This window comes from Myxine glutinosa, unplaced genomic scaffold (assembly GCF_964187855.1).
Source record: "Myxine glutinosa unplaced genomic scaffold, kmMyxGlut1.1 SCAFFOLD_477, whole genome shotgun sequence".
NCBI classification, from domain to species: Eukaryota; Metazoa; Chordata; class Myxini; order Myxiniformes; family Myxinidae; genus Myxine; species Myxine glutinosa.
In genome coordinates, this window is record NW_027616574.1 from 115926 (window position 1) to 143833 (window position 27908).

At 44.4% G+C, this 27908-nt stretch overlaps 1 protein-coding gene across 3 annotated transcripts in view; it reads left to right on the plus strand.

Moving 5' to 3' along the window:
- The window catches only part of LOC137425235 (uncharacterized), a 67226-nt gene that overhangs the window by 31684 nt on the left and 7634 nt on the right, over window positions 1–27908 (plus strand). For 2 of the 3 annotated variants that reach the window (XM_068113447.2, XM_078768791.1), the window contains 4 exons: window positions 5817–5989; window positions 6592–6740; window positions 9425–9587; window positions 22926–23013. In XM_068113447.2, coding sequence (XP_067969548.2) covers window positions 5817–5989; window positions 6592–6740; window positions 9425–9587; window positions 22926–23013 — 573 coding nt within the window. Of the gene's footprint in view, window positions 1–5816; window positions 5990–6591; window positions 6741–9424; window positions 9588–18255; window positions 18613–22925; window positions 23014–27908 lie in introns of those variants that run through there. The other variant, XM_078768792.1, reaches the window with a different exon arrangement.

The following is a 27908-nucleotide window of genomic DNA, read 5'->3' on the forward strand; positions in this document are numbered from 1 at the left end:
CGATGTGCAGCGGCGACGCCCAAGCGCTCTCTGAGCGCCGAACGATGCCTAGTCGCTCCAGGGTAGCGAACTCCGCTTTTGCCACCGCCAGCTTCGTCGGCTCGAGGCGGCGTGCCCGGGCGTAGACCGGTGGCCCGACGGTGGGGATGTGATGGGCCACCCCGTGCTTGACGGCCCCCGCTGAGAAGGTGGGCCGCGTGAGGGCCGGGAAGCCGGCGAGGAGGCGGGTGAATGCGTCCGCTGCCGGAAGCGTACAGACCAACGTGGCCGGAACCGAATCGTTCGGCAAGCCGCTTGGCAAGCCGCTCGTTGAGCTGGGCAACGCACACGCGAGCGAGCTGAACGTCTCGGCCTGGACAAGCCGTCTGCGCTTGACGTCGACCAGGAGCCCATTAGCGCACAGGAAGTCCGCGCCAAGCAGTGCCATGGGCACGTCGGCGGTGACGAACGTCCATCGGAAAACCTGCCCTCCAAACCGCAGAGAGAGGCAGCGTTTTCCGTACGTACGGATGGGCGTCCCATTCGCGGCAAGCAGCGCGGGGCCCCCACCCGCGGCGTGCTTGTCTGACGTGCCGGCGGGAATGACACTCACCTACGCTCCCGTGTCGCACAGGTAACGGCGCCCAGAGAAGGTGTCCGTTATGAACAGCAGGCTGCTCGAACGGCCGGCGCTCATCGCCACAATTGAGCGCCGGCCCGGGCATTTCCCGACCCGTTGAAGGAGCACGGCGGATGACACCGCCGAGCTTCGTGGCCGAACTTGGCGTGGAACCAGCACCAGGTGGTGGAGCTGGAGGAGCGCGGCTGGCTCCGCCAGGCCGGTGGAGTCGACGGGTTTCCCCGCGGTGGCGGTTTTCGCCGCGGCGGTGGGCGGGGCGTGGCGGCGTTCACGAGGTGCGTATCAGCATGCTGCTGAACATCAGCGTGCTGCTGAACATCAGCGTGCTGCTGAACATCAGCGTGCTGCTGAACATCAGCGTGCTGCTGAACATCAGCGTGCTGCTGAACATCAGCGTGCTGTAGAAGATGATGCTGTGGAACATGCTGCTGTGGAACATGCTGCTGAACATCAGCGTCGAAGGCCGTGACGGCCACGCCGACGCTCGCCCGCGTGTCCGAAGCGGCGAAGTACTTGTCCGCCTCGGCCGCCAATGCTCGGGGTTCCGTTAGCCCGGTCCCGGCCAACGCGAGGCGAACCTGCGCTGGAAGTTGGCGACGGAAAAGCGCCCGGAATAGCGAACCGGGGGCTTCGTCGCCCAACAGTGACAGCATATGGTCCATTCGGACCGACGGGCGCGTCTCACCGAGCTCGGGGAGATCCAGGAGGCGGTCGGCCCGTGCGTCGTCCGTGAGGCTGAACGTGGCTAGGAGTAGCCGCTTGAGTGCCTCGTACTTGTGGCCTTTCGGTGGGTGGCGAAGGACGGACACAACTCGAGCGGCCGTGCCGGGCCCGAGGGAGGCGACGACGTGGCAATAGCGCGTGTCATCGCCGGTGAGGTGCCGAAGCTGAAATTGGGCTTCGGCCTGGACGAACCAGACTTCGGCCTGAGCCTCCCAAAATTCCGGAAGTTTGACGAAGTCGGCCATGGCGATGGCGTCGCGTGTGGAAGGATCGCTCCGGCAGATCCAACGTTGGGGTCACCAGTAAAGCGCGGCGTTACGCGCGCTGCTTGTGAGCAAGGAGGAAGCGGACAAGCGGTAACATATAAACGTCTTTATTGTAAGACTACACTGTAACACTGAACTCCTCCGGGCTGGTCGCCCGGTGTATATCATGAGGCCACGCCTACCCCTCGGGCGTGGCCACCGCCCACTTGGTGCGTGGAATGATGTCACCACGCCAGTGGGCTTTTGTGTCCGCCACAATTCCATCGTTTGATATGATTGAGACCTCTCTCTCTCTCTACTGGATAAATGCCTGGCACTTTCAACCCACCCAGCAGAAACTTTATAGGTTTTTTAGCATCAATTTTGTTAGCCCTATCTTACCGGAGCAGTGTTGACTCTCTTGAGAAGTTCTTGCGCTTGCTCAATTTCTTCTGACAATAAGGCTATGTCATCAGCAAAGTAGAGATCAGTAAGAACCTCTGGTTTTACTCTTCTACTTTTTCTCTGTTCTAATTGGAACCCCAATTCCTCCTCCTTGCCTTTAATAGCGTTTCTGAATGCATAATCAAGCACTATGACAATTGCGTAAAGGACAAAGGTGTAAAGGGCAAGGGTGTCGTACTCTGGCTAGAATTAGAAAAGCTGCGTTTCTCCATCGGGTGAGAGTATTGTTACATGGAAGGGGGAGTAGTCCATAACTATACTGTGGCAAGTGTAATGTGGTCTATGTGTTGTTTCGAGTAGGTTATATTTGCATGTAACAGGGACCTGTCAGAGTAAGTATTTTGTTGCATGTGATGCTGAGGAGGCAGCATATGCAATATTTATAGATGGGGTGGTCGACAGAATAATTTTGCATGTGTAAACACCTTTTGTTCGTGGGCGGGGTAGGTGAGGATTTCCCACCAGAGGCGCATATATGTGTCACAGGTGTGTGCTACAAGGCCGTCATGGTCTGTCTGGTCAGTGTGTGTCAGCCATGGCGGCACAGTGTGCTGTGGAGCCGGTCCATTTATTTATTTATGTCCATTTATTTTTTATTGGGTTGGGGCCACCCCCCCAGAGGTGTACTCCACCAGGAGGAAGAATAAAAGAGAGATCAGATTAAAGGAGCCTGTGAAAGGAGGACGAGCAGGCTATTCACAGAGGAGTTGTGTGAGGTGAGGAGACATTGATCATGGTTTTCTTCATGTGGAATTGATCCAAGCTGAGATCACCCTGTGTCTTTGGAAAGGGGCAGGGCAGGAGCCACCTCGATTGGAGGGGTGAAAAAGAAGAGCCTGGAGATAAGAGGAAGTGCAAACCAGGATGTCGTGTTTGAAAAGGACAAAGGTGAAAGGGGGCTTCGAGGCCTGGTTGAGGAGCTGATCATCGCTGGCCTTCCTTCCTCTGTTTGGATTTCTGAATATTGGTGTTACTTGTCACTGGCGCTGCTTGCGGTAGTTTTACTTCGTCTTTGGACCGACGTCTCGCACCCCAGTGACAGTGAAAGTGGAGTGCCGCCTGCATCAACTTGTTGCATAAGTGTGATCTGTGGTGCTTCGTGGCTTAGGATTTGAGCTTTATTTTTCGTCCTTGTATATAAGTTCGATTATTTCCATCTACATCTTTATGTCCTTTGATTTGCTTGGTTCATCCTGCTTATTACTGTGTTGTCTGCCCTCTTCCCTGTACTTTTCTTTATATTAAAAAAATCATTTAGAAAGTAAGAAAACATGTTTGAGCCATCTGCTTATTGTGTGCGTTTGCCGTCAATTTTGGCCCAATTGAATGATCCTTCGGAATTGGTAAAGTTGTAGAATTTATTTACCACCGTGTATTACTATTAGAGACCACTTGGCCATATACCGAGACTAAAGGACCCAGCGCTGAGGATACTGTGTTAACGGGAGCCTCAGACGTGACATTATCTTGTAGAAATTATTTGATTGTAGATCTTTGCATCTATTGGGATTATGCTCATCCCATGATAGTTACTGCTTAGACTGATCTTCCGATTTTGGAATGGGAACTATATTTAAGATCGACCATTGTTCAGGCCTATCTTCTTCCATTAGTGCTACATTACAAATGTTGAGAATGATAATGTTAACATCAGACCGTATAGGAAGTTCTGGTGGTTTACCCTCCTTGCCACAACTCTTGCCTTACACTAAAAACACCTCTGCTTTATCATATTCTTCAATGTCAAACTGACCCATTTGATAGCAAGGTCTTCTAAGACAGTTTTGATTTCCTCCTGCTCATCACCTATTGGCGGTGGGTTGCCAAGAAGATTCTTGAAAATGAATGTACCAGTCCACCCTTTGATGGCATTTCCTTCATCAAAGGTTCCACAACCGTACTGAGATGCTCCTCTGCCTGAAACCATTGGCATGAGAGTTGCATAGTTAATTTACCACCACTAAACTTTTGGCAAAGCTCTGATAATATTAGTCAAAGCAGGGCCACCACGTGCATGTTTCAGAGCTGCAACCTCATCCCACAGCATAACCAAACCACCCACAGCATAACCAACCAATCCACCTAGCAGAACCTACCGAACAAACCCACCCAGCAGAACAAACCAACCGACCAACCTATCCAGCAGAACAAACAAACCGACGCAGCAGAACAAAACCACCAAACAGAACCAAATTTTTTTTTTTTGGGATACGGCATCGAGGCTCGTGAAGAGCTAACATTTATCACACAAAAAATCAAACACACACAAAACGTATAATAAGGGGAGCGGTAGACAAGATGGGGGAGAGAAGGCGAAGCGCATAAACACAACATTTGAGAGCAGGGACATCAGGAGATCTGTGGGATGGCTTGGGGGGAGGAGGCGTGGGAAGGGGGGGGGGGGTGGGAGAAGTATAAAACACAAGGACAAGGATTGACCAACTCACCCACATATCAAACCAAGCCAACGACCAACATACCCAGCAGAACCAACCGACCAACCTACCCAGCGGAACCAACCAACCCACCCAGCAGAACCAACCAACCAACCTACCCAGAAGAACCAACCGACCAACCCACCCAGCGGCACCAATCAACCCACCCAGCGGCACCAATCAACCAACCCAACAGAACCAACCAACCAACCCACCCAGCAGAACCAACCGACCAACCTACCCAGCGGAACCAACCAACCTACCCAGCAGAACCAACCGACCCACCCAGCAGAACCAACCGACCAACCTACCCAGCAGAACCAACCAACCCAGCGGAACCAACCAACCCACCCAGCGGAACCAATCAACCAACCCAACAGAACCAACCAACCAACCCACCCAGCAGAACCAACCGATCAACCTACGCGACAGAACCAACTGACTAATTACCCAACAAACCATCCCATCAGAACAAAACCACCAAACAGAACCAATTGACCAACTCACCCACATGTTCAACCAACCCAACAACCAACCTACCCAGCAGAACCAACCGACCCACCCAGAAGAATCAACCAACCTACCCAGCAGAACAAAACCACCAAGCAGAACAACAACCAACCGGCCATCCCAGCAGAACTAACCAACCAACCATCTCAGCAGAACAAAACCACCCATCAGAACCTGTGCACAAGAAAATGCTTTGACAGCAACGTGCTCTGTCAAGTGTCTGGGTCTCTGGGACTTCAATGATTTTTCTATAAATAAAGTTTACACATTGTTTTTCAATCTTTAAACTTCCATTTCTAGTAAAGCATGATTGTTTATTCCATCGATTTGTCATTGTTCCATAAAAAATTTGTACAGAATCTAAGGCTCGGATTGGATCTGCCACACACACAGACACAGAACACAGACTGTGTCGAGACAAACACAGCCGTCACTTCCCAGGGTAGTCTGGGTACACTTGACTCCACAACAATGCTCACCACACTCAGCAGGGCATTTTTAACGAGGAATTTCCTCCTCTCCATGGACGCCAATTCCGATTGGTGTTGTTTGTCCATGCTCCATCCTTTTTAAATGCTGAACGTCAAGCAACAAAGCAGCACGTACCATTTTAAAAGTCTTTGGTATGACCTGGGATGGGATTTGACCCACCAACCTCCCAGACTTGGAGCGGATGCTCTTTCCATTATGCAACTGAGGCATTCCAGTAATTCTGTGTGTTCTAGAATTTCAGAAAGGAAATTTTTTTGTTTGGTAGCGCAGCCTTGATAAGATATTGATGCGCTGGGTTTGTGGGTGCTGCGTACATTGGTGATGCAGGAGCATGAATGGCACTTGTGACGATGTGGAGAACCTGTCCAGTGAAGATCTGGTGATGTACCGCTGCAAGTTTGGATCACCTGCCGCAGAGAAGACCAGTGTTACTCTGCGAGCGGAGAATTGGAGAGGCTGGTACAGTGTGGCACATCGGCCATTCTTCCTGCATCAAGTGGGTGAGCTGTAGTTACAAACTTGTTGTGGACCAAGGACATTCTATTGAAATACTGAAAAGAGAAATAAGGGTGAATGGAGGAGGAGGAGGAGGAGGAGGAGGGGTTTGAGAAGATTGAAGGAAAAGAGGAGAATGTTTTGGGTATAAGAGAGAGGGATAAGAAGAGATGAAATATTTCACCAATTTTAGGTTATCTCATCTCGATTCTTGAAGAGATTAACTTATAAAATGGGTCGTGATGTCCAGATGTCCGTCCATCCGCCCATTAACGTTTTAGTAATTTTGCTTCTCCTCACGGGCTGATTGTTCTGAAACCTGACACATGCATACAAAACAGTAGCCCCCACAATCTCTTGGGGTTCGATTTTTCGAATTCAGATCAAGGTGTCCCCCAATTTTGGCTCATGGGTTCCCCTCCCAGGTGGGGTTACCCCTTGAAACTTCGGATCCCTACTTGTCCCTTATTTACCAGCCATATTGCTCTGAAACCTGATACAGCCCTTCTACTCAATGGTCCACATGATCACTCGGTCTTAGATTTTTCAATTTTGAATCAGTGGGCCTCCCAGATCAGGGTTCATTCTCCATTTCTTCCTTTTGTAGTGGAACCTGCTGCTCCCATCAACGTGATTGCAGCACCAGGTCCAAACAACTTGGAGCTTATTGTGACTTGGTCGGCACCCATCCTGGCTCTGCAATACCTGCTGCGATACGAGATCCGATACTCGGAGTATGGCAACGACATCTGGAAGGTGAGGAAAAAATTATCGCACACCTTCGGAGGGCTTTTGACCATCTTCATCGGGTGGATACGTACCTTCGGTACTGAGAAGGTGGTGCTGCTCCCTGGGTTACGTCATCACCCACAGGGTTATCTCTTCCCTTAGCAATTTTGATGAATATTAAGTCAACCGTTCCACATCTGGCCCTCTGAGCTGATGGTGTTGAAAATGTGTTTTTTATTTTGATCTCAGAAGATATCAAGTCAATTGATTAATTATTTGATTATTAGGCCGTCCTCTGCGCAGCAGGAGATAGGGGTTTTTTTTATCACTTCTGTGTGTCTGTGCAGGCTATTGTCATCAGATTTTCAACAAAGATTTATTATTAGAGTATGTGGAAGGTAAATTAATAATTTGGTCAAAAGGTCAAAGTTCAGCGTCACATAAAATCATCAATTTTCATCAAATTGACCTGAAATTTCAATGTACCATTTGAGTGTTGTCATCAGATTTTCAACAAAGATTTATTATGAGAGTATGCGGAAGGTAAATTAATAATTTCGTCAAAAGGTCAAACGTCAGCATCACATAAAATCATCAATTTTCATCAAATTGACCTGAAATTTCAATGTACCATTTGAGTTTTGTCATCAGATTTTCAACAAAGATTTATTATGAGAGTATGCGGAAGGTAAATTAATAATTTCGTCAAAAGGTCAAACGTCAGCATCACATAAAATCATCAATTTTCATCGAATTGACCTGAAATTTCAATGTACCATTTGAGTTTTGTCATCAGATTTTCAACAAAGATTTATTATGAGAGTATGCAGAAGGTAAATTAATAATTTGGTCAAAAGTTCAAAGGTCAGCATCACATAAAATCATCAATTTTCATCAAATTGACCTGAAATTTCAATGTACCCTTTGAGTGTTGTCATCAGATTTTCAACAAAGATTTATTATGAGAGTATGCAGAAGGTAAATTAATAATTTGGTCAAAAGGTCAAAGTTCAGCATCACATAAAATCATCAATTTTCATCAAATTGACCTGAAATTTCAATTTACCATTTGAGTTTTGTCATCAGATTTTCAACAAAGATTTATTATGAGAGTATGCGGAAGGTAAATTAATAATTTCGTCAAAAGGTCAAACGTCAGCATCACATAAAAAACATCAATTTTCATCAAATTGACCTGAAATTTCAATTTACCATTTGAGTTTTGTCATCAGATTTTCAACAAAGATTTATTATGAGAGTATGTGGAAGGTAAATTAATAATTTCGTCAAAAGGTCAAACGTCAGCATCACATAAAATCATCAATTTTCATCAAATTGACCTGAAATTTCAATGTACCATTTGAGTGTTGTCATCAGATTTTCAACAAAGATTTATTATGAGAGTATGTGGAAGGTAAATTAATAATTTGGTCAAAAGGTCAAACGTCAGCATCACATAAAATCATCAATTTTCATCAAATTGACCTGAAATTTCAATGTACCCTTTGAGTGTTGTCATCAGATTTTCAACAAAGATTTATTATGAGAGTATACAGAAGGTAAATTAATAATTTGGTCAAAAGGTCGAAGGTCAGCGTCGCATAAAATCATCAATCTTCATCCGATTTTCTTGAAATTTAAAATTTTTTCATATTGGGTCACAGAATTGGTTCACCAATCAAAACCTAGAAGCTGATTTTTTAAAGATCAAAAGGTCAAAGGTCAAGGTTGCATGAAATCACCAATTTTCACCCAATTGACCTGAAACTTCAAGAGTTTGCATATCGGGTCACTGAATTGGTTCACTAATCAAAAGGTAGGAGTCGATTGTTTTGTTTTTTAGATCAAAAGGTCAAAGGTCAAAGTTACATAAAATCGTCAAGTTTCATCCAATTGACATGGAATTTTAAGAATTTCCATATTGGGTGACATAATTGGTTCACCAATCAAAAGCTCAAAGCCGATTATTTTTTATATCTAAAGCTCAAGGTCAAGGCTGCATAAAATCATCAATTTTCATTTTGTATTTTTAAACTGTTTTTGTTATTTGAGCATACGGAAGAAGACGTCTGAATACAAACTGACATGGACAGGCTTTGCATTTTCAGATGCTTTCTAGTTTTATGTTATAACTATCGTCATGTGTTTGTGCATTATTCTTTCCCGGCCGATCCATGGCACCTAGAGGCTCCAAATTTTTGGTGTCGGTTCTTCAGAATCTGGCTAAGGTTTTAAGCTACCGCAAATTGGCCTTGACATCTGTTTTGAGGCCACCAAAGGCCGCTATGAAGTGTATATTGGGATGTGTGGTCAACTAGTGCTGCTGCCAGTTCACAAAAAAACAACCACCATGAGGCCAATAACTCCATAGTTTTTCAATGTCCAACACGTCCTGAAATCACCGAGGAGTAAAACTCACCCAGCCGTCCAGTGCAGGATATACCCTCCCACCCCTACATCCTCCGCATCCCTTGCGCCTTCTCCCAGGTAGTGTTAGGTATCCCCCGATAGGCATTAGATATTTTTTTGTTTCAAAATGGGTTTGGGTTGTGCTTTTTGAGAACTTCAACACTGCGATAATGTTCTTGAACAGGAATGTCAAATAACAAACCTTTGACTTTTGTCGAATTTTAATGTTTTACAAACCAAAGCTGGAGTATTTTGTCTTGCACTGAAGAGTGAACCTTCCATTCTGTCCTTCTGCAATGCAGCTGATTCAAGCAAAGGAAAACAGCTCAAGTCTGCAGCTACAGGACATGGTCGCGAACAAGACATACCGAGTGCAAATCCGGGCTGCTCCTGGTACTCCAGAGCTGCGAGGATCTTGGGGTCCATGGAGTACAACCGCGGTTGCCAAGCCTTCTCCAATGCACAGTCAGTTTGAGATTTGTCGGCAGCATGTCACTAACGCATGCACTGTCAATAAGTTTTTCCTCATTTTTATGTGACTAAAACTTGGTGGACTGGTTGAGTGTTCGACAAGGACAAATTGATTAGATTTTGGTGAAGTTCTGGATCTAGTTTCGGATCTGATTTTTTTTTTTAATTCTAAGTGGTTCGTCAACATTGAGAGATATGGCCAAAAATGATATATAACATGATATCTCAAAAAGTTATGGACTGATTTGGACGAAACCTGGTGGGCAGGTTGGGTGTGTGCCGAGAACAATTTTATTCAATTTTGGTGAAGATCAAGATCCAGCCTATCAGTGGGATGCAAAACGTATACTGTACTGTTCAGCCTGGCAAACATCTCTACATCTTCGGTTTAAACCTATTTTTCTCTGCAACCGCTTGTCTGGTCGATGCGAAACTTTAAACATAGGAGGGACTCCCCATGGAGATTATTTTTATTGATAATTAGCAGAGTACCCACCCCCGGGATGGGTTGAGTTTGTGCATTTCTTGCTGAAAAAAGTATCGTCTGTGTTTTGCAAAAGACTATAGATGTTTGTGTGACATGTGCTGAAAAAAAGTATCGTCTGTGTTTTGCAAAAGACGAGAGATGTTTATGTGACATGTGCTGAAAAGGTTCTAGATGGTATAAAGGTCTAAAGGGTACATTCCAATAGTAGTTTATGTCTAATGGGTCGAAAGGGTCTAATCTCTCAAACATGTAAAAAGGGTCGAAAAGGTCCAAGTGGTCTAGAGCTCTAAATTATCAAGGATCTACCCCAGCTGTTTTTACTAAATTATTCACCTCCAACCTGGTGCAGACTCTTCTGAGATGTGTTTCAGTGCAAATTCTGCACAAAGTTTTCATGTGCAAGTGAATAAGAATGATATAATATTAATAATAATAATAATAATAATAATAATAATAATAGCTCACCATTGCTGAAACTGCTTAGTAGCAATCTTACTTTTATCGATCCTGTTATTGTCACGTGTGCGGGGATGTGTGAGCCACACTCTACGGGACGGAGCGTATTGCATTTTGAGATCCCATACATCTGGGATTGGCCCTGGATTGTCAAGTGGTGATTGGATAATTTGAGATGAGCGCATTGTCTAATTGTTACACTTCCGGGAAAAGATAATTCTCAATGCTGATGATTTGATAAGAAGAATTTTGGTCGTACACTAAAACTTCACACCAAAACTGCAGCCAACGCTGTGCCGACTTCAAAATGAACTTTTATTACGATATCCTCAAATCGATTTTAGGAGACCAACTGACTACACCTGGTGCTGGCATCCTGGAATCAGGTAGGCCTCCCAGTCAAGAAAATAACGATGATAGCCTCAGAGTAAGGGTTCCTATATCCTAAACATGCAGTGCACACATTTTCACCACATAATTCTGTTTTGTGCACAATTCCTTGACGCAAAACCTATTTTTTGTAAGTGAAAGCTCCCTAATGCCCATCGCACCGTATACTCACGTGCTGTGTTTGTAATGTGCACGACACATTTAACGTGGACCACAGCGCCATCACCAGCATCTTGTTCCTGTGTGTAATGTTATGTCCTCGAGTTGTTATTTTTTACACATGGTAGATCCCCCGAACTGTGGAGAGGAGGGTGGGGGGGGGGGGGTGGTGGTGGGGGAGGGGGGGGGGGTGGTGGTGGGGGAGGGGGGGGGTACAGGGGAGGCATTAGACGATGTCAAAAAAATTCATTTTTTATGTCGAATTTGGCTTATATACTCAGAAATTGATAAATTAAGTTAGATATTTCTATGAACACCAATATGTTTGCCGCCGCAACCTTTAAACATCTCGCCAGCTCCGTGCATGGTGCCGCCTGTGAATAACACCGCAACTAATGGATCTATCGACACACAGGTTAAGAAGCCACGAAGTAAGTTGGTGGCAGGAAGAAGATGTTGGAATCATTGTTGGTATATAGCGATTGCGGCGTCGGCTTCTCCTGTGCAATTTGTTTCACTGGATTAACTTTTTCACTATGTACAGCTGGTGGGACCGACTCACTGAACTTCCCATTTGGACTTGAAGCCGGAAGGAGCTGTGTGCTCATATTCTTCAATCATACCTGCAGTAGTGTAGTACCAACAGCGGGCAGGGGCCATGATGGCATAGTGGCCGAATGCGGTGGCATGGCTGCATAATAAAAGCATCGTGTTTTTTACACTCTGTACTGTAATATTACCTACAAGAGCCAAAAGAGGCAGTGAGTAATTGTTTACGTTCGATTTATTTTGTTTACGTTCTTTTGCAACAGTTTTTATTTGCTTAAATTTCTGTTTTGTGTTCAAAAGCAAATGACTACAAAAAAGTAATTCAGTTAACTACCTGTATACAAGTGTTGTTTGAAATATATGTAATATATATGGGAGCGTATGCTGGATCAGCACGTCGCTGCTTCCTTGGATGACACCTCAGCACCATCCCGACACACGCCACTGTATGTGCTATGGAATGAGGTGTTGTTTGCGGCGTTCTGCCACCAACCTCCATGAGAAAGGACCCAGTACCCTGGTACTCATTTTGCCGACTTCAGAAGGATGACAGGCTGGGTCAACCCCACCTGGTATTAATTATATATATATATATATATATACATATATTTAAGAAACAGAAAGTAAATTCCTGCATGGGGCTAGTGTGAAAAAATTCTGACTCAACCCGGGACTCGAACCCAGGAACCTCATCACTTTCGTGGTGACAGCCTACTGAGCTATTGAGCCTCCGGGATATCCTCAGAGATTTCTCACACTAACACTGCGAGCTTTATAATGGCCGATGTCTTACATGCCTGCTAGGCAGACCCCGGATGTGAGTGTATGTATGCGTGTGAAAGTGCATTGAAGATGAACTCATCTGACAATTTAAGAAACAGGAAGTAAATTCCTGCATATATATATATATATATATATATATATATATATGTTATATATATATATGTTATATATATATGTAGTTGTAATGGTAGTCCCAGTGTGTACCCTGGATAAGAATAGGTATGCCGTATCCCTGCGTGTCGTAAGAGGCGACTAAGAGGGTTGGCGTCAGGAAGGGCATCCGGCCAAAAAAAAAAAAACATTGCCACAAAAAGAGAACCAAGCCAATTACAACTACATGTGGGCAGGGTACAGCCCAAAGTGGAGATCGATTTCTGAGGTTTGGGACATGGAATGTAGGGACAATGACAGGGAGATCAGGAGAAGTGGTGGAAGTATTGGTCAGAAGAAGAGTGGACATATGTTGTGTGCAAGAGACGAGATGGAAGGGAAGTGGTGTGAGAATGGTGAAGGGTAGGCAGGGACAGAAATACAAGTTTGTGTGGCAAGGGTGCCCGGAGGGCGTGAATGGTGTTGGTGTCCTGTTTTCTGAGGAGTTTGTAGACAGTGTGGTGAGTGTGACTAGAGTGAGTGATAGGTTGATGATGGTGAAAATGATGATTGGAAAGCTCTTGGTGAACGTCATCTCGGGATATGCTCCGCAGGTTGGTCGAAGCGATGAAGAGAAGGACAAGTTCTGGTGTGCGATAGAGAAGCTGATGGAAAACGTGAAAGATGAGGAAGTTGTTGTGGTAGGAGGAGACCTAAATGGACATGTGGGAAGGAGTATGGATGGTTTTGACGGAGTTCATGGGGGTTACGAATATGGTGTGAGAAATGGAGAAGGTGAAAGGATTTTGGAGTTTGCTGATGGAGCTGATTTGTTGATTTGTAATACTCAGTTCCAGAAAGAGGATAATAAGCTTGTTACATACACATCAGGTGGGTCGATGACAACCGTTGACTACCTGATGGTGCGTAGGCGAGATAGGGGGCACCTCCGGGACACAAAGGTGATCCCGGGGGAGGAGGCTGTTTCACAGCACCACTTGGTTGTCTGCGACGTAAGGGTGAAAGGTGCGAGGAGAGCTCGGCGGGTGAAGTACCAACCGAGAATGAAGGTGTGGAGGTTGAAAGAGGTGACAGTAAGGGAGGCATTAAAAGAGAGGCTGAGTAGGGTCGAGGATGATGTGGTTGAGCTTGAAAGTGGTTGGATGTCAATGAAAGCTAGTCTGTTGGGAGCCGTTGGTGAGGTATGTGGATGGACAAAAGGACCACTGAGGCACTCGGAAACATGGTGGTGGGATGATGAAGTTGGAAAGAGGATTGACGAGAAGAGAAAGAAGTTCAAGGAGTGGCAGAAGGCGAAGGGTACGGGAGCAGAAACAGCAGAGCATCAAAGTTATAAGGCAGCCAGGAAGGCTGCAAAGAAAGAGGTAGCAAAGGCGCAGGAGGCATGTAGTAAAATGTTAGGAGAACGCTTGGATTCTGAAGAGGGTCAGAAAGCAATATTCAGGATTGCAAAGCAGATAGCGAAACAGAGGTGTGATGTGATGGGGGTGAGTTGCTTGAAGGATGAAGTGGGACAAATCGTTGTGGACCCAGATGGAATTAAAGGGAGATGGAAAAGATATATGGAAATGCTGTTGAATACAGAGAATGAACAGGATGGCAACATAGAGAGTAACCCAGCTTTAGGACCGGCAGAGAAGATAACTGAGAAGGAAGTTGAGGAAGCGATAAAAGCAATGAAGGGTAGAAAAGCGGGAGGGCCGACGGGAGTTGTGGGAGATATGTTGAAGGCAGCAGGAAGTTGGGGTGTGAAGAGAATGACAGAGATCTGTAATCTGGTGGTGAAAGAAGGCCGCATTCCAGTGGATTGGGAATTGAGTACCCTCATCCCTCCATACAAGAGGAAAGGTGACCCTCTGGAGTGTGGCTGGTACCGAGCGATAAAGCTATTGGAGCATGGAATGAAGGTATTGGAAAGGGTGTTGGAGAGGAGGATAAGGAAGAAAGTGAAGATCGACGAAATGCAGTTTGGATTCATGCCAGGAAGAGGAACGACAGACGCGCTTTTCATTGTGAGGCAGTTGCAGGAGAAGTACATGGAGAAGAGGAAGAAGTTGTTTCTTGGGTTTGTTGATCTGGAGAAAGCATTCGATCGGGTTCCATGCAAAGTATTGACATGGGCATTGAGGAAGTTAGGAGTGGAGGAATGGTTGATCAGAGTAGTGATGGCAATGTACAAAAGAGCGCGCACAGCTGTAAGGACGAAGGACGGGAACAGTGGTGAGTTTGAGGTGAAGGTGGGAGTGCATCAGGGGTCGGTACTAAGTCCACTACTATTTGTAGCTGTGATGGAGGTGCTGGCTCAGAACGTAAAGGAGGGTTTACCGTGGGAGTTATTGTATGCAGATGATCTGGTGTTGATTGCGGAAAGTATGGATGGTCTGAAGGAAAAGATGAACACGTGGAAGGAATGTATGGAGACAAAAGGTCTGAAGGTGAATATCGGAAAGACGAAGGTGATGGCAAGTGGTAAAGCATGTGGTGAGGTGGAAAGAACTGCGAAGTGGCCCTGTGCTGTGTGTAGGAAGGGTGTCGGAGTGAACTCCATTCAGTGTACAATGTGCGCTGAGTGGGTTCATCAAAAATGTAGTGGTCTGAGAGGGTCATTAACCAGTGTGGCAGCTACATTCAAATGTAAGGTGTGCACAGAGGGAGCTGCAGATGGAGGAAATGTTGAGTTGGATCTTGGAGACGGCGTGAAGCTGGAAGGTGTGAAAACATTTTGCTACCTCGGAGACATGCTGAATGGAGAAGGTGGATCAGACTCGGCAACGGTTGCTCAAGTGAGATGTGCATGGAAGAAGTTTCGGGAATTGAGTGGCGTGCTGATGACGAGGGGAGTGTCGTTGAAGCTGAAGGGAAAGGTGTATGCTGCATGTGTAAGAAGTGTTATGATTTATGGGAGCGAGACATGGTTAATGAACGTAGAGCAGCAACGAAGGTTGGAAAGGGTGGAAATGCGAATGGTTCGACGGATGTGCGGAGTATCGTTGAGAGAGAGGAAGACAAATGATGAATTGCGAAAGATGATGGGAATAGAACCTGTGATTGATGCTGTGAAGAGGAACAGGTTGAGATAGTTAGGTCATGTGTTGAGGAAGGATGAAAGTGACTGTTTGAGAAGAGTGATGGAAATGAATGTAGAGGGAAGTAGAAGACGGGGAAGACCGAGAAAGACTTGGCTAAATATGGTGGAAGAAGAAATGCGGGCAAGGGGGTTAACAAGGGGCGATGCAGAAAATAGCGCAAAATGGAGAAGATTGTCATGGGGACCGCAAGGCTAACCCCCGCTCTAGCAGGGAAAATGGCCTTTAAAATGCATGTTGTTGTTGTTGTTATATATATATATATATATATATATACATACATACAGACTTGGCATTTAATATGGAATATTTTTTTTGTGGGGGTGAACTTACTTTACAAGATGACTAAGAACCAAAAGGTCATTGGAATTGTGTTGAAATTATTCTAGATTTTGTTAATGTGACCTTTAAAAGAAACAACAACCACATTTGACATTTCGAAGCATATAAATTGATCCTTGAAAGTGATGTAAACTGATATCGAACTCAATTCACGGACAGTACTGTGTTGAACTTCTGTACGTTTTCCAGAAGTATCTCTTTATTTTGCACATTAGCCAAAAAAAAATTCAACAAAAACAAAAGCTAAATTATGACTGGGATTACGGACAGTAAAATTACAGTTCAGTAATTCGTGTAACCCCCACGAGCATTCAGGAGAGCACGTAGACGTTGAGGCATGCTGTTCACGAGATTTGCCAAGGTTTGGACAGGAATCGCTTGCCATGCAGTGACAATAGTCTGCTGCAATTCACGCACAGAGGTCGGCTGCTGGTCCAAGTTGTCGATTTGACGCATTAATTCCGCCCACAAGTTCTCTATCGGATTCATATCCGGGGACATGGCAGGCCACTCCATATGCTCCACACCACGGTCAGCAAGAAAGTGTTGGATCATGCGAGCACGATGAGGCCGTGAATTGTCATCTTGGAAGACAAAGTTTCCTCGAAAGGCTGCACGAGCAAATGGAAGCAATGTTTCTTCCAGAATGACCCTGTACTTGAACTGGTTCAGGTTTCCATTCAGAACAACCAGGTCAGTTTTGCCCCCTGCATGAAAAGCAGCCCAAACGGTCACCCCACCACCTCCAGCTTGGACTCTTGGCACTATACAGTCTTCGTTGTAGGCTTCATGCACTTGTCTGCGCACTCGGACGTGGCCATCTTGACGATAGACTAGAAATCTAGACTCGTCACTGAAGGTCACGTGATTCCAGTGTCCAGGCTGCCATGACGGTGCTCTCTGGCCCACCGCAATCAGTGCTGGCTGTGTTGTCTGGTCAGGCGTGGCTTTCTCAGGGGACGCCTGGCACGATAGCCTGCTTGAACCAGTCGTTGGTTGACTAGCCTTCTGGATACAGGCACATTTGTCAGTTGCTGCCACTCAGCCCAAAGCCGATTAGCTGACTTGGTATGGCCATTGCAGACTAACCGGTGCAGGTGGCGATCATCTCTCCTTGTGGTTCTGCACGGACGTCCTGGCCTCGGTATTGGAGGAGGGACACCCCTCTGAGCATTTCGTTTCAGGATCTTTGACACCTGACCTTGAGTGATGCCATACTGAAGAGCAAGAGCACGCTGTTTCATGCCAGAATTTCGTAAAGCTACCACTTCATGACAAACAGCATTGTCAACTTGACGGACCATCTCCAGAGTAAGCGGCAATAACTTTTGTAGACGTGCAGCAGTTGTTTTCCACTAATACAGAACGCAATAACCCTTATATACCCGATTGCGAAGCCAATCATCAAAGGTACCTGGCCTTACATTTTGTCACGCCACCTGTGATATAATCCTGTTATTGACTTCTTGCTGCGAAAGACAATCAGTGACATGGTTCTTTCATCAAAGACATCACCGAAGGGTAAAAGAAACTCACCAGATTGATATACTGAGGTCAGGAAGTAAACCCAAGTCAAGAAAAAAAAAATATTCCATATTAAATGCCAAGTCTGTATATATATATATATATATATATATATATATATATATATATTTATATATATGTGCGAGTGTGTGTTTGTGATTTGTGTTTGATATATATATAAATATATATATATATACAGTGTGTGTGTATATATATATATATATATATATATATATATATATATATATATATATATATATATATATATATATATATATATATATATATATATATACTGACGGAATTTTTTGTACATTATGAAATTTCCAATAAAACAAAATAGTTTATTAAAGTAATAAATTTAAAGTTATATATTATTATATAATATATTATATTATAATATTTAATTCTTAATAATAATATTATAATAAATTTAATTAGTAATAGTTATTTAAAGTTATTTAAAGTTTATTTAAGGTAAAGTAATAGTTTATTAAAATAGTTCTAGTGATGTACTCGTTTTAAAGTTTTTTTTTATGCATGTATTTCAATCTTCCCCATATGCACCAGATACATGGATAAAAAAATTACCAGTTAGTTGATCATGAACAATTAGATAAATACAAGTACAAAGTGTAAAATTTATTTCAATAAAGAAATTTGGGGTTTATTTCGAAAAAAATTAAAAATAAGTATAAAAATAAAAATAAATTGCCCATTATAGTTTAATCATAATCAACTGTTTTAGATATTTACTTATTTTTTTTACATGCAGGAAATGAATGGAAAAGGAGAACCAGGTGACACTTGTTGGTCATATGATGGAGGTGGACAGATTCCAAGTGGAAAGAGAGGACAAAGCTAATGCCCTCGGGGAGCACGAACATGCCCTCAGGGAGCATGACTTTGAAGCTCAGGAGAGAAATGAACTGATCGCGGAAGCCTTAGATGTCCTACAAACCTTTTCGTAATCTGGATCATGCTAACCGTTCGCAACTGATGGATGTTCTGCAATGCATAGAAAGCGCAATTCGGGGTGGACGCACATCAATGAGATGCTTTAATGGCTCATGTACAAATGTTTGTTACTCATGTAATAAAATGCAGTAGCCGATGCACATTTTGTTCTAAACTCCTCTGGAATTGAGTTCTGTTTATTACAAACTAATGCAATGGACACTGATTGTGTTTTTTGTTTACCAGCCTAGTGAGGTTTTGTGAACTGAACAAGGTACTTTTTTTTTTTAAATACAAGGACTAAGGCTCGTAATGGACCTGCGACTCATACACACATGGACATACTAACGAGACAAACACATTACACAGCCACTGAGCTTGGGGGAAGTGTCGTCACTTCCAGGGATACGTTGGGTATCAGTGACGTCACACCAATGACGTCGCTTTTCTTACCGCACTCAGAGGGGTTATTTCCTGAGGAGGAATTTCCTCCTCCCCATGGATGCCAACGGATGGGGATTGTCCATGCTCTATCTTTCGAAATGCTGAGCGTCAAGCAAGGAAGCAGCACGTACCATTTTAAAAGTCTTTGGTATGACCCGGCTGGAGTTTGAACTGCCCACCTCCCAGACTTAGAGCGGACGTTCTAACCATTACACCACCGAGTCTGGCTTTTACACCCAATAGCTATTTTATAGCAAAATGTTTTAATTATTTGAAAAAGAAACACCTTAAAGTTTTGATAAAAATTATGATAAGTTGTCCACGTGCTGTTTGAAGGCCGATTATGCTCCAGCGAAGAGGTGATAGGTGTTGAATTAGGGCTGCACATCTTATATTACCTTCACTACCAACATTGTAATGTATTAGGGCTTTCCATTTTGGAATGGAATACCTATTATTAAGCTTCTGGCAAAAAAAAAATTCCGCCGATTTTTTTTGTTGTTGATCCAACAGCACTGAAATGGTTTTGACTACAAATGCCAAACTTTACATGAAGGTACTTACGGAAGTTATACACCTGGGTATAATTTTTTGACCTTCACCTTTAATGGACATTGAATCAATACCCTTCTCTTAACGTGTTTGGGTGGGGGGGGGGGGGGGGGGGGGGAACCTCGTGTTGAATTATTAAAATTTGCAACTCAATGAGAATGAAGAGTCTGTTCAAAATTAGGTCACTATAACATCATTTCCTGATTGACAACTGTCCATGGGTTCACATATAAGCAACGATGCACCTCCGAGAAGCCTTTTCACAAATTACGTCTGCTGACCTATTGACCTGATGTGGCCTTTGAAGTATTTGCACTAATTGGGTCATGAACCAATATCTTGGTATAACCTATTTTTGTCCCTTTTCTTCACTATGTCCATTTTGATCCCTGGGAGCCATATAACCGCCCCAGGGCCATATAACCGCACTTTGATGCGACAATCTACAAAAATGATACACATATACATAATACGTATGCATCCCAAGGTCACACTCACTCGCCGGAGCCCAAAGGGCCATATGACCGCACCAATATGCGACCATCTACAAATTGCGTACACATCTATATGATGCATATGCATTGCATGTCCCTGCTCACTCGTGGGAGCCTTAGATGTCCGACAAGCCTTTTCGCAATCTAGATCATGCTGACCTATTTATGACGACTTTTGACCTATTTCTCTCTGTTTTACCTTTTAACATGCTGCATCTTGGGTTTCCTAGAATCCCTTTGCAAGCTGCGTCACACTGACATTTATGCTCGTCTTGAGCTTTTAGTTTATTTGTTCCAGAAACCCTCCAGTTTGAATAAATGGATTCATCAAACTTTCTTTTTCTAATAGGTAGACTGCACCCCCAACCAATATGAAATATCATGGCCTCCAAAGTGTTGCGTTCATTGTTGTGGAAAATGAACATTCAATGCAAGCTCAGGATATTCACTGCCGACAGGAAGAAGAATCGAAGGCTGCCATTGTTGCAAATCCAGTACAACCGATGCAGCCATTTTGCTTTGCATGAATAAATGAATATGCTTGATGTCCCACGTTAGCAAAGGAAAAACGTGTGCCGTATTATTTCTTAGCAGTTGTTTATGATGTGAATGACGATCAAACCTCCACAGTCTGTCACTGACTGTAAAGACGTGGTGTAAACAAGATGTCTTCTCATCCACCATCACTAGTTTTTATGTCATTGGTAGATGTCAGTGGTCCCAATTCTCCTTTGGAGTTTATGGTAAATCCCACCCTGACACCAATTATCACGTACACTGGGTGTGTGAAACCCAATTCCATTGGAAGCATTGCGGTGGCTTTGAGGCCCCATACACATGGGCCATGGCCTCCGATTAATTATCGAGCATTGATTGGATTATTTGAGCTGAGTGCAAGATTTTGTCTCATATTCACTAATGACTTTGTTCAACGATGTTACAATAGTAGAAAAAGAGACCTCTCCATGTTAATGATATAATAAGAATACCGCAAACCCTGATGAGGCAATCACAGACACGGTCTTGTTTTAATTCCGCAAGCTCGTTTATGACAAAAGATTGGCAGGGATGGTGAGATTCACAAAATAACATTACTTTAAACGACTTAAGAGAAATAAAAATTAAGGAATTAAAAACAACAACAAAAAAACAAGAAGAAAACGACGTAAAATGTCATAGCCCTTTGTTTTAGTAATTTTGCTGTGGGGTTAAAGGCCATCATTCGGCCATCTTTAGTCGGATTACAAAACAAAATCTTCTGCATATGTATCCTCTCATGCATTGTCTTTGTGCCAAGTTTGAACAAAATCAGTCCATGCATGTCCGAGAAAGGGATGGGGACACGTTTAAGTAACAAAATGACCGCGTCAGCCATCTTGGATTTGATCTCGAAAAAAAATGATGTGCATATGTAACCCATCATTCTTATCTGTTTGCCAAATTGAAATGATCTGTGTGCCAAATTTGAACAAGATCGGTAAATGCATATCCGAGACATGGTTGAGGACGTGGTCAATATCGGGGTTTTTATAACTAAAATGGCCGCCAGTCTACCAGTCGGCCATCTTTGATCGGACCGCAAAATAAAGTGAAGTGCAGCTATATGCCGGCATGTGCTGTGCTTGTGCCAAGTTTGAACAAAACCGGACCACGCATGTTCAATAAATGGTTGGGGAGACGTTTAAGTAACAAAATGGACGCACGGATGGACGGACGAGACCAAATCCGTAAGCCCCCATTTCAGACTAAGTCCAACAGGGGCTAATAATCGATGGTGCGCGTGGTCGGTAACTTGCCATATGTTGGAACATGTAACTTGGAATTCCCATACATGGACTCTTGTCGAGGCGATTGAAGGCTCAGGCTGGCTGGTGCTGTGTGCAGGTCTGCACAGCTACACTCACATCAACAACCTTTCCAGCTTCTCTTTCTTTGGTATCTCTCATAACGTCTCATGCATCAGCTATGCTCGATTCCACTTTGCACCGCACACCTTTTTATATAAAACCATCTCTACCTGTGTGGCAGACTGGCAGAGTCTCATGGTGTCTGTGATGGTATATATCTGTGCGCATTTCATGCTTGGTGTACTAGGCCTAAACGACTTGGTGGGAATGGAGATCAGGATTTGAGTTGCCGGGGGAGGAGAATGGGAAGTTATAATTACTAGTGGGGTCACCCGTGGGAATCCTATTGGAGGCATGGAGGTGTATCTTTGCAATCGGTGCAGCCGTTTTTTGCGTTACCCGGGACAATAACGTTAGGCGGGAGTCGAAACCTGAAAATGCTGGAGACCAAAGCTGAAATTGGAAAAACAATATAGCCTATTTTTCTCCAGGGGGTCCCAGGATTACCCACCCAAAATTTCGTTGCGATCAGTTCAGCCGTTTTTGCGGTACCTGGGAGCGGACAGATGGACAGACAGACAGACGGACGGACATTTTGTGAATTATAGTAAGATAAAAAGGAGGCGGGGGAATGGATTGACACAGACACGGCTTACAAAACTGTCCTATGACTTGAATGATCTTAATATGGCAGCCCCACAAATATCAATATGACTCCATGCCCCTGCAAAAGTGGGGCTGACAGTACAGAAACTGCAGCGTTTCTTAATAACACTTACCTAACACTGAGGGTTCCACAACTTGCCATGCATGTAACAATCATCTATAGTAAGTCACAGTCTTTTATTATTAATATAGTGGCCTGCATCTTCTATCTTTAGGCCACCTTAATCAATTCAATTTCCCCATTGTTGCCAAGGTTAATTGATTAACTCATTCATTGTTCAACATTCTTTCCTGTTTTCTTCGATCTGTGGAATTACCTTATCTGTCCATCCACTGTTTTCCTGTTAACCCACATCTCCATTGTTGATGTATGTTAACACGCAACCCTATGCAATGTCATGTGCACCAGTGTCATAAAGTTAAACAAGCTTGTCTAGTGCCAAAGTGATGTTTGGATCCAAATGGAAGTCGTTTTTGTTGCGCAGACCGGAGCAGACTGATGCATTTGATGGCTTTCGTTCCGATTATTACCATCTTCGTGGGAGTCTTATTGGCAAACCGTAACATCAGCAGGTTAGTATGTGTGTGTAAAACACTGCACTCCATCACATTATCACCAATTTAAATGGATGTCAGCTCATTTCACAATAGAATGTACTGTATATAATATACTAGCAGAAGTACCCGGCGTTGCCGGGCGGGGGAGGAGGGGGAGGGGAGGGAGTTGGGGGTGGGGAGGGTGGGGGGGGGGGGAAGGGGGGTGGGTGGAGGGAGGAGAGAAAGGAGGTTCATATATATGCTGGTGGGTGAATGTGGCGTTCATCACGTTTCTGAGTTAAGTGTGATGCTGATCAGGAGGAAGAAGAAGCCGTACTACCAACTTCGTACATTTCCGGAATTGTTTTGATTTATTTGTATTCAATGCCTGGTGTTGGCTTAGCGGCTTGGGTGCCGGCTTGGGATCCTAGGATCCTGGGTTCGAATCCTGGTCGATCGCTGAATTAACATCAGGGGGGTTGACTCGGCCTGTCATCCTTCCGAGGTCCGCAAATTGAGTACCAGCTCACTGGTAATTCCCTGTGTGTCGCAAGAGGCGACTAACAGGGTTGGCAGCAGGAAGGGCATCCGGCCATAAAACATTGCTTCAAAAAGGGGACCACGGTGCCCCCAAAAAAGGCCAACCCCTGCTCTGTGGGGAAAAATGGCCTCTAAAGGTGGTTGTTTTTGTTTTGTCTGGTGATTGTTTTGTATTTATTTATGCGAATGTGTACTTGTATATAACTGTCATTAATTTTAAAAGGTTTAGGCACTGTCGAGCGATTATTTTTTTTCTCCAAAAAAACGAGTTCTTTTTGTTTCGTTTTTTTTCTTTTTATGCCTAAAACACTCCCAGGCACTCACTGATGAACCTGTGAAAGTTTGACGAAGATCCGTTCAGCCATCTCTGAGAAACATGGCGACACAGACAGACACACACACACAGACCAACATCTCTCTTATACTGTATAGTAGATTTCATAAGCTTGGTCACAATAGTGTGATTACCACAAGTGCAGTTGATATTTTCTACCACCATGAACCTTCTCTAACCCAATCCTCTTCCATGCAGGTTCATGCATACTCATTCCCTCTCCTGTCGCTTCTTTTTCTGTTTCTTCCTTCCGTATTTATTTTATCCAGATGTGGTCCCACTATCACCACGTTGCCTTGTCCTTCTGAGGGTTTTGTCATTCTCACAATATCAAATTAAAAGTTAATTGTTATTGCTCTTCACTTCCTGTCATTAGATGGCTTCACATTCTTAGATAGATCTCTATGACTTATTGAAATGTTAATTGTTAAAATGTCAAGATTGCTTTTTTATGCCTCCCCCGACAAAGTCGTGCATTATGTTTTCGGGTTGTCCGTCCGTACGGGCCTAACCTCGTTTTTCTCAGCAACCACATTTCCGATTGAGACAAAACTTTCAGGGTAGGAGTGACACCCATGCAGAATGTTTTTGTGATAATTGTGACGTCATATGTCACGTGGTATGGCAGCCATCTTGGATTAAAAGCAAATAACAAACATTTTATTTCTGGGAAACCGCTGAATGGAAAAATTTTAAACTTGGCACATTGTCAAGTACTCCCAATGGGGAACGAAAGCATGATAATGATGACATCATAGGTGAAGTGGTATACCAGCCAAAAATGTTAATTTTTTTTTTAATCCCTTCTCTGAAACTGCTTCACCGATCAATGTGAAACCTGTCATGGCTGGTGAAAATGTGATACTTGAAAACAGCTGAAGGGATTTAAATAAAACTTGTTCATTTTTAGGACAGTGAACGAGGGCATCTACTCGTTGTGCGACTATGCGGAGGCATATTGGCGACACAGTCGCATTGTTCTAATTTCTCTTTGTTTTAATCCACAAGATATCAAGTGCTTCTTTATTGTTCCAGGTGATTTTATTGAACACAAATCGGTTTTCATTTCATTTAAAAGCCGACAGACAGGAAGCCTATTATTCTTGTTGGGATTATTATTTTCCTAGTTCCGATGACTTTTGTGAAACCACTTTTGAAAAAAAACTACAGCGGCCTATGCCAATCTGCACTTGTTGGTGGCTATCTTGGATTTTGTCCCAAACATAGCACAATCTTCTTATCGAGAACTACTATTAAACTGGTCACCATGGAATTAAATCTTTCCTCTTCTCCAATGGCTTGATCTCTGATCATCAATTTGGTTTCAGACCTGGTCACTCTACTCTGGACATGCTGCTTCTGCTTTCTCAACAATGGATGGAGGTCCTCAACGCCAAACAGGAAATTAGAGCTGTCTCCCTTGACATTTCACGTGCCTTCGATACGGTCTGGCACCCTGCTCTGCTCACCAAACTCTCCTCCTTTGGTATCCATGGAAATCTCCACGCATGGCTGGCGGACTTCCTCTCTGGTCGTAGTCAACGTGTGGCCCTGAATGGGTTTCTCTCATCTCCTCTTCCTGTTCAGGCTGGAGTTCCCCAAGGTAGTGTTCTGGGCCCTGTGCTTTTTCTGGTCTTCATCAATGATCTCTCTGACTCTCTTGAAAATCCTCTCTATCTCTTTGCTGACGACTCTACGCTCTGTCGCTCCATTCCTCATCCCTCAGTTCGGCAGTCTGCAGCCTCCTCACTCTCTGCAGACCTGGACAAAATCACAGACTGGGCAAACAAATGGAACTTGTCTTTCAATCCTGATAAATCTCACACTCTTACGATGTCTCTCCGAAAAGACCGACTGGAAAACCCTCCCATCCACTTTCTGAATAATCCTCTCCAAGAAGTTCTGTCACTCAAGCTTTTGGGTCTCACTATTTGCCATGATCTTTCCTGGGAAAACCACATTTCAAATCTGGCCTCCAAAGCCAGTCGCCGACTGGGCATCCTCCGTCGTGCGAAGTCCTTCCTTGGCACACCTGAGCTCCTCACCACATACAAGGCTTTCATCCGCAGCTCTATGGAATACTGCTCTCCCCTCTGGTCTGGTGCTCCTGCCTCACACCTAGCCCGTCTTCACGCTGTTGAAACCAAAGCGTTCAGAATCATTGGAATCTCCCGCGATGAAGCTAACTCCAAGGGCCTTTCACTCACTCACCGCAGGCAGGTTGGTGGTCTTTCCGTCTTCTACCGACTCCTCTCTGGCCTTGCCCCCCCAGCCCTCTCTGGGCTCTGTCCCCCAAATATTCCTACAGGTCGCACAAGATCTGCCTGCAACCCTTTTATGGTTAAACTGCCAAAATCAAGACTTTCTGCTCACCTTCACTCCTTCATTCCTCTTTTCTCCCGCCTCTGGAACAAACTCCCTCACTCTCTTCAATCCCACTGCACCCTCCAGGTCTTTAAAACAGCTGTTCACCACCATCTCTTATCCTCCCCCATCCAAAACCTTGATATTTTCTACCCCCGCTAATTTCGGTCCCCTTGTGTTTTATACCTCTCCCCCCTGCCCTCCCCCTCCCACGCCTCCTGCCCCCAAGCCCTCGCCCTCCCACACTTCTCCCTGCTCTCAAATGTTGTGGTTGTGTGCTTCCCCTTCTCTCCCCATCTTGTCTTCCGCTCCCTCTTTTTGTGTGTTTTGTTTGTCTGGTTGATTTGTTTGTGAAATAAATGTTAGCTCTTTCTCGAGCCTCGATTCAGTATACAAAAAAATAATAATAATAATAAAAAAATTTGGCAGATGGGTTAAGCACCTGTAGGCGGTATTGAAGTGAGTTCGAAGCTTCTGATCACAAAATTCTTGTTCGAGGTTGAAGCTTGTTTGAATAGGTCATCAGTCGGACTGTTTAGAAGCCAAAAACACTCCTCGTAGTTCTAGTTATTATTATTGTCCCCCGTCGCACCGCGGAGCGAAAGGGGGACTATGGTTTTCCCCTCTGTCCGTGTGTCTGTCCGTCCGTCCGTCCGTCCGTCCGTCCGTCCGTGCGTGCGTGCGTGTGGGCGTGTGTGCGTGCGTGCGTAAGCGAAGGACCGCATTCGAATTTGGTGTGTGGGTGCAACCCACGTCAAAATCCAAGATGGCCACCGCCATGTATGTCTGAACCTTGTGAGCGGAATATCTTGAAAAATAAGTGAAGTACCAACTTCTAATCTGGTGTGTGGGTGTATCTACGCATAAGGGAGAATGCTATTGAAAATTTGGTCGCCACGTCAAAATCCAAGATGGCCGCCACCATATATATGTCTGAAACTTGTGAGCGAAATATCTTGAAAAATAAGCGAAGTACCAACTTCTAATCTGGTGTGTGGGTGTATCTAGGCACAAGGGAGAATGCTATTGAAAATTGGGTCGCCACGTCACAATCCAAGGTGGCCGCCACCATATACAGACTTGGCATTTAATATGGAATATTTTTTTTTTCTTGACTTCGGTTTACTTTCTGAACTCAGTATATCAATCTGGTGAGTTTCTTTTACGCTTTGGTGATTTCTTTGTTAAAAGAACCATGTCACTGATTGTCTGTCACAGCAAGAAGTCAATAACAGGATTATATCACAGGGGGCGTGACAAAATGTATGGACAGGTACATTTGACGATTGGCTTCACAATCGGGTATATAAGGGTTGTTGCGTTCTGTATTAGTGGAAAACAACTGCTGCACGTCTACAAAAGTTATTGTCGCTTCCCCTGGAGATGGTCCGTCAACTCGGCAATGCTGTTTGTCATTTAGTGGTGGCTTTACGAAATTTCGGCTTGAAACAGCGTGCTATAGCTTGGCAGTATGGCATCACTCAAGGTCAAGTGTCAAAGATCCTGAAACGAAATGCTCAGAGGGGTGTCCCTACTCCAATACCGAGGTCAGGACGTCCCCGCAGAACCACAAGGAGGGATGATCGCCAGCTGCAACGGTTAGTCCGCAATGGCCATACCAAGTCAGCTAATCGGCTTAGGGCTGAGTGGCAGCAACTGACAAATGTGGCTGTATCCAGAAGGCTAGTCAACC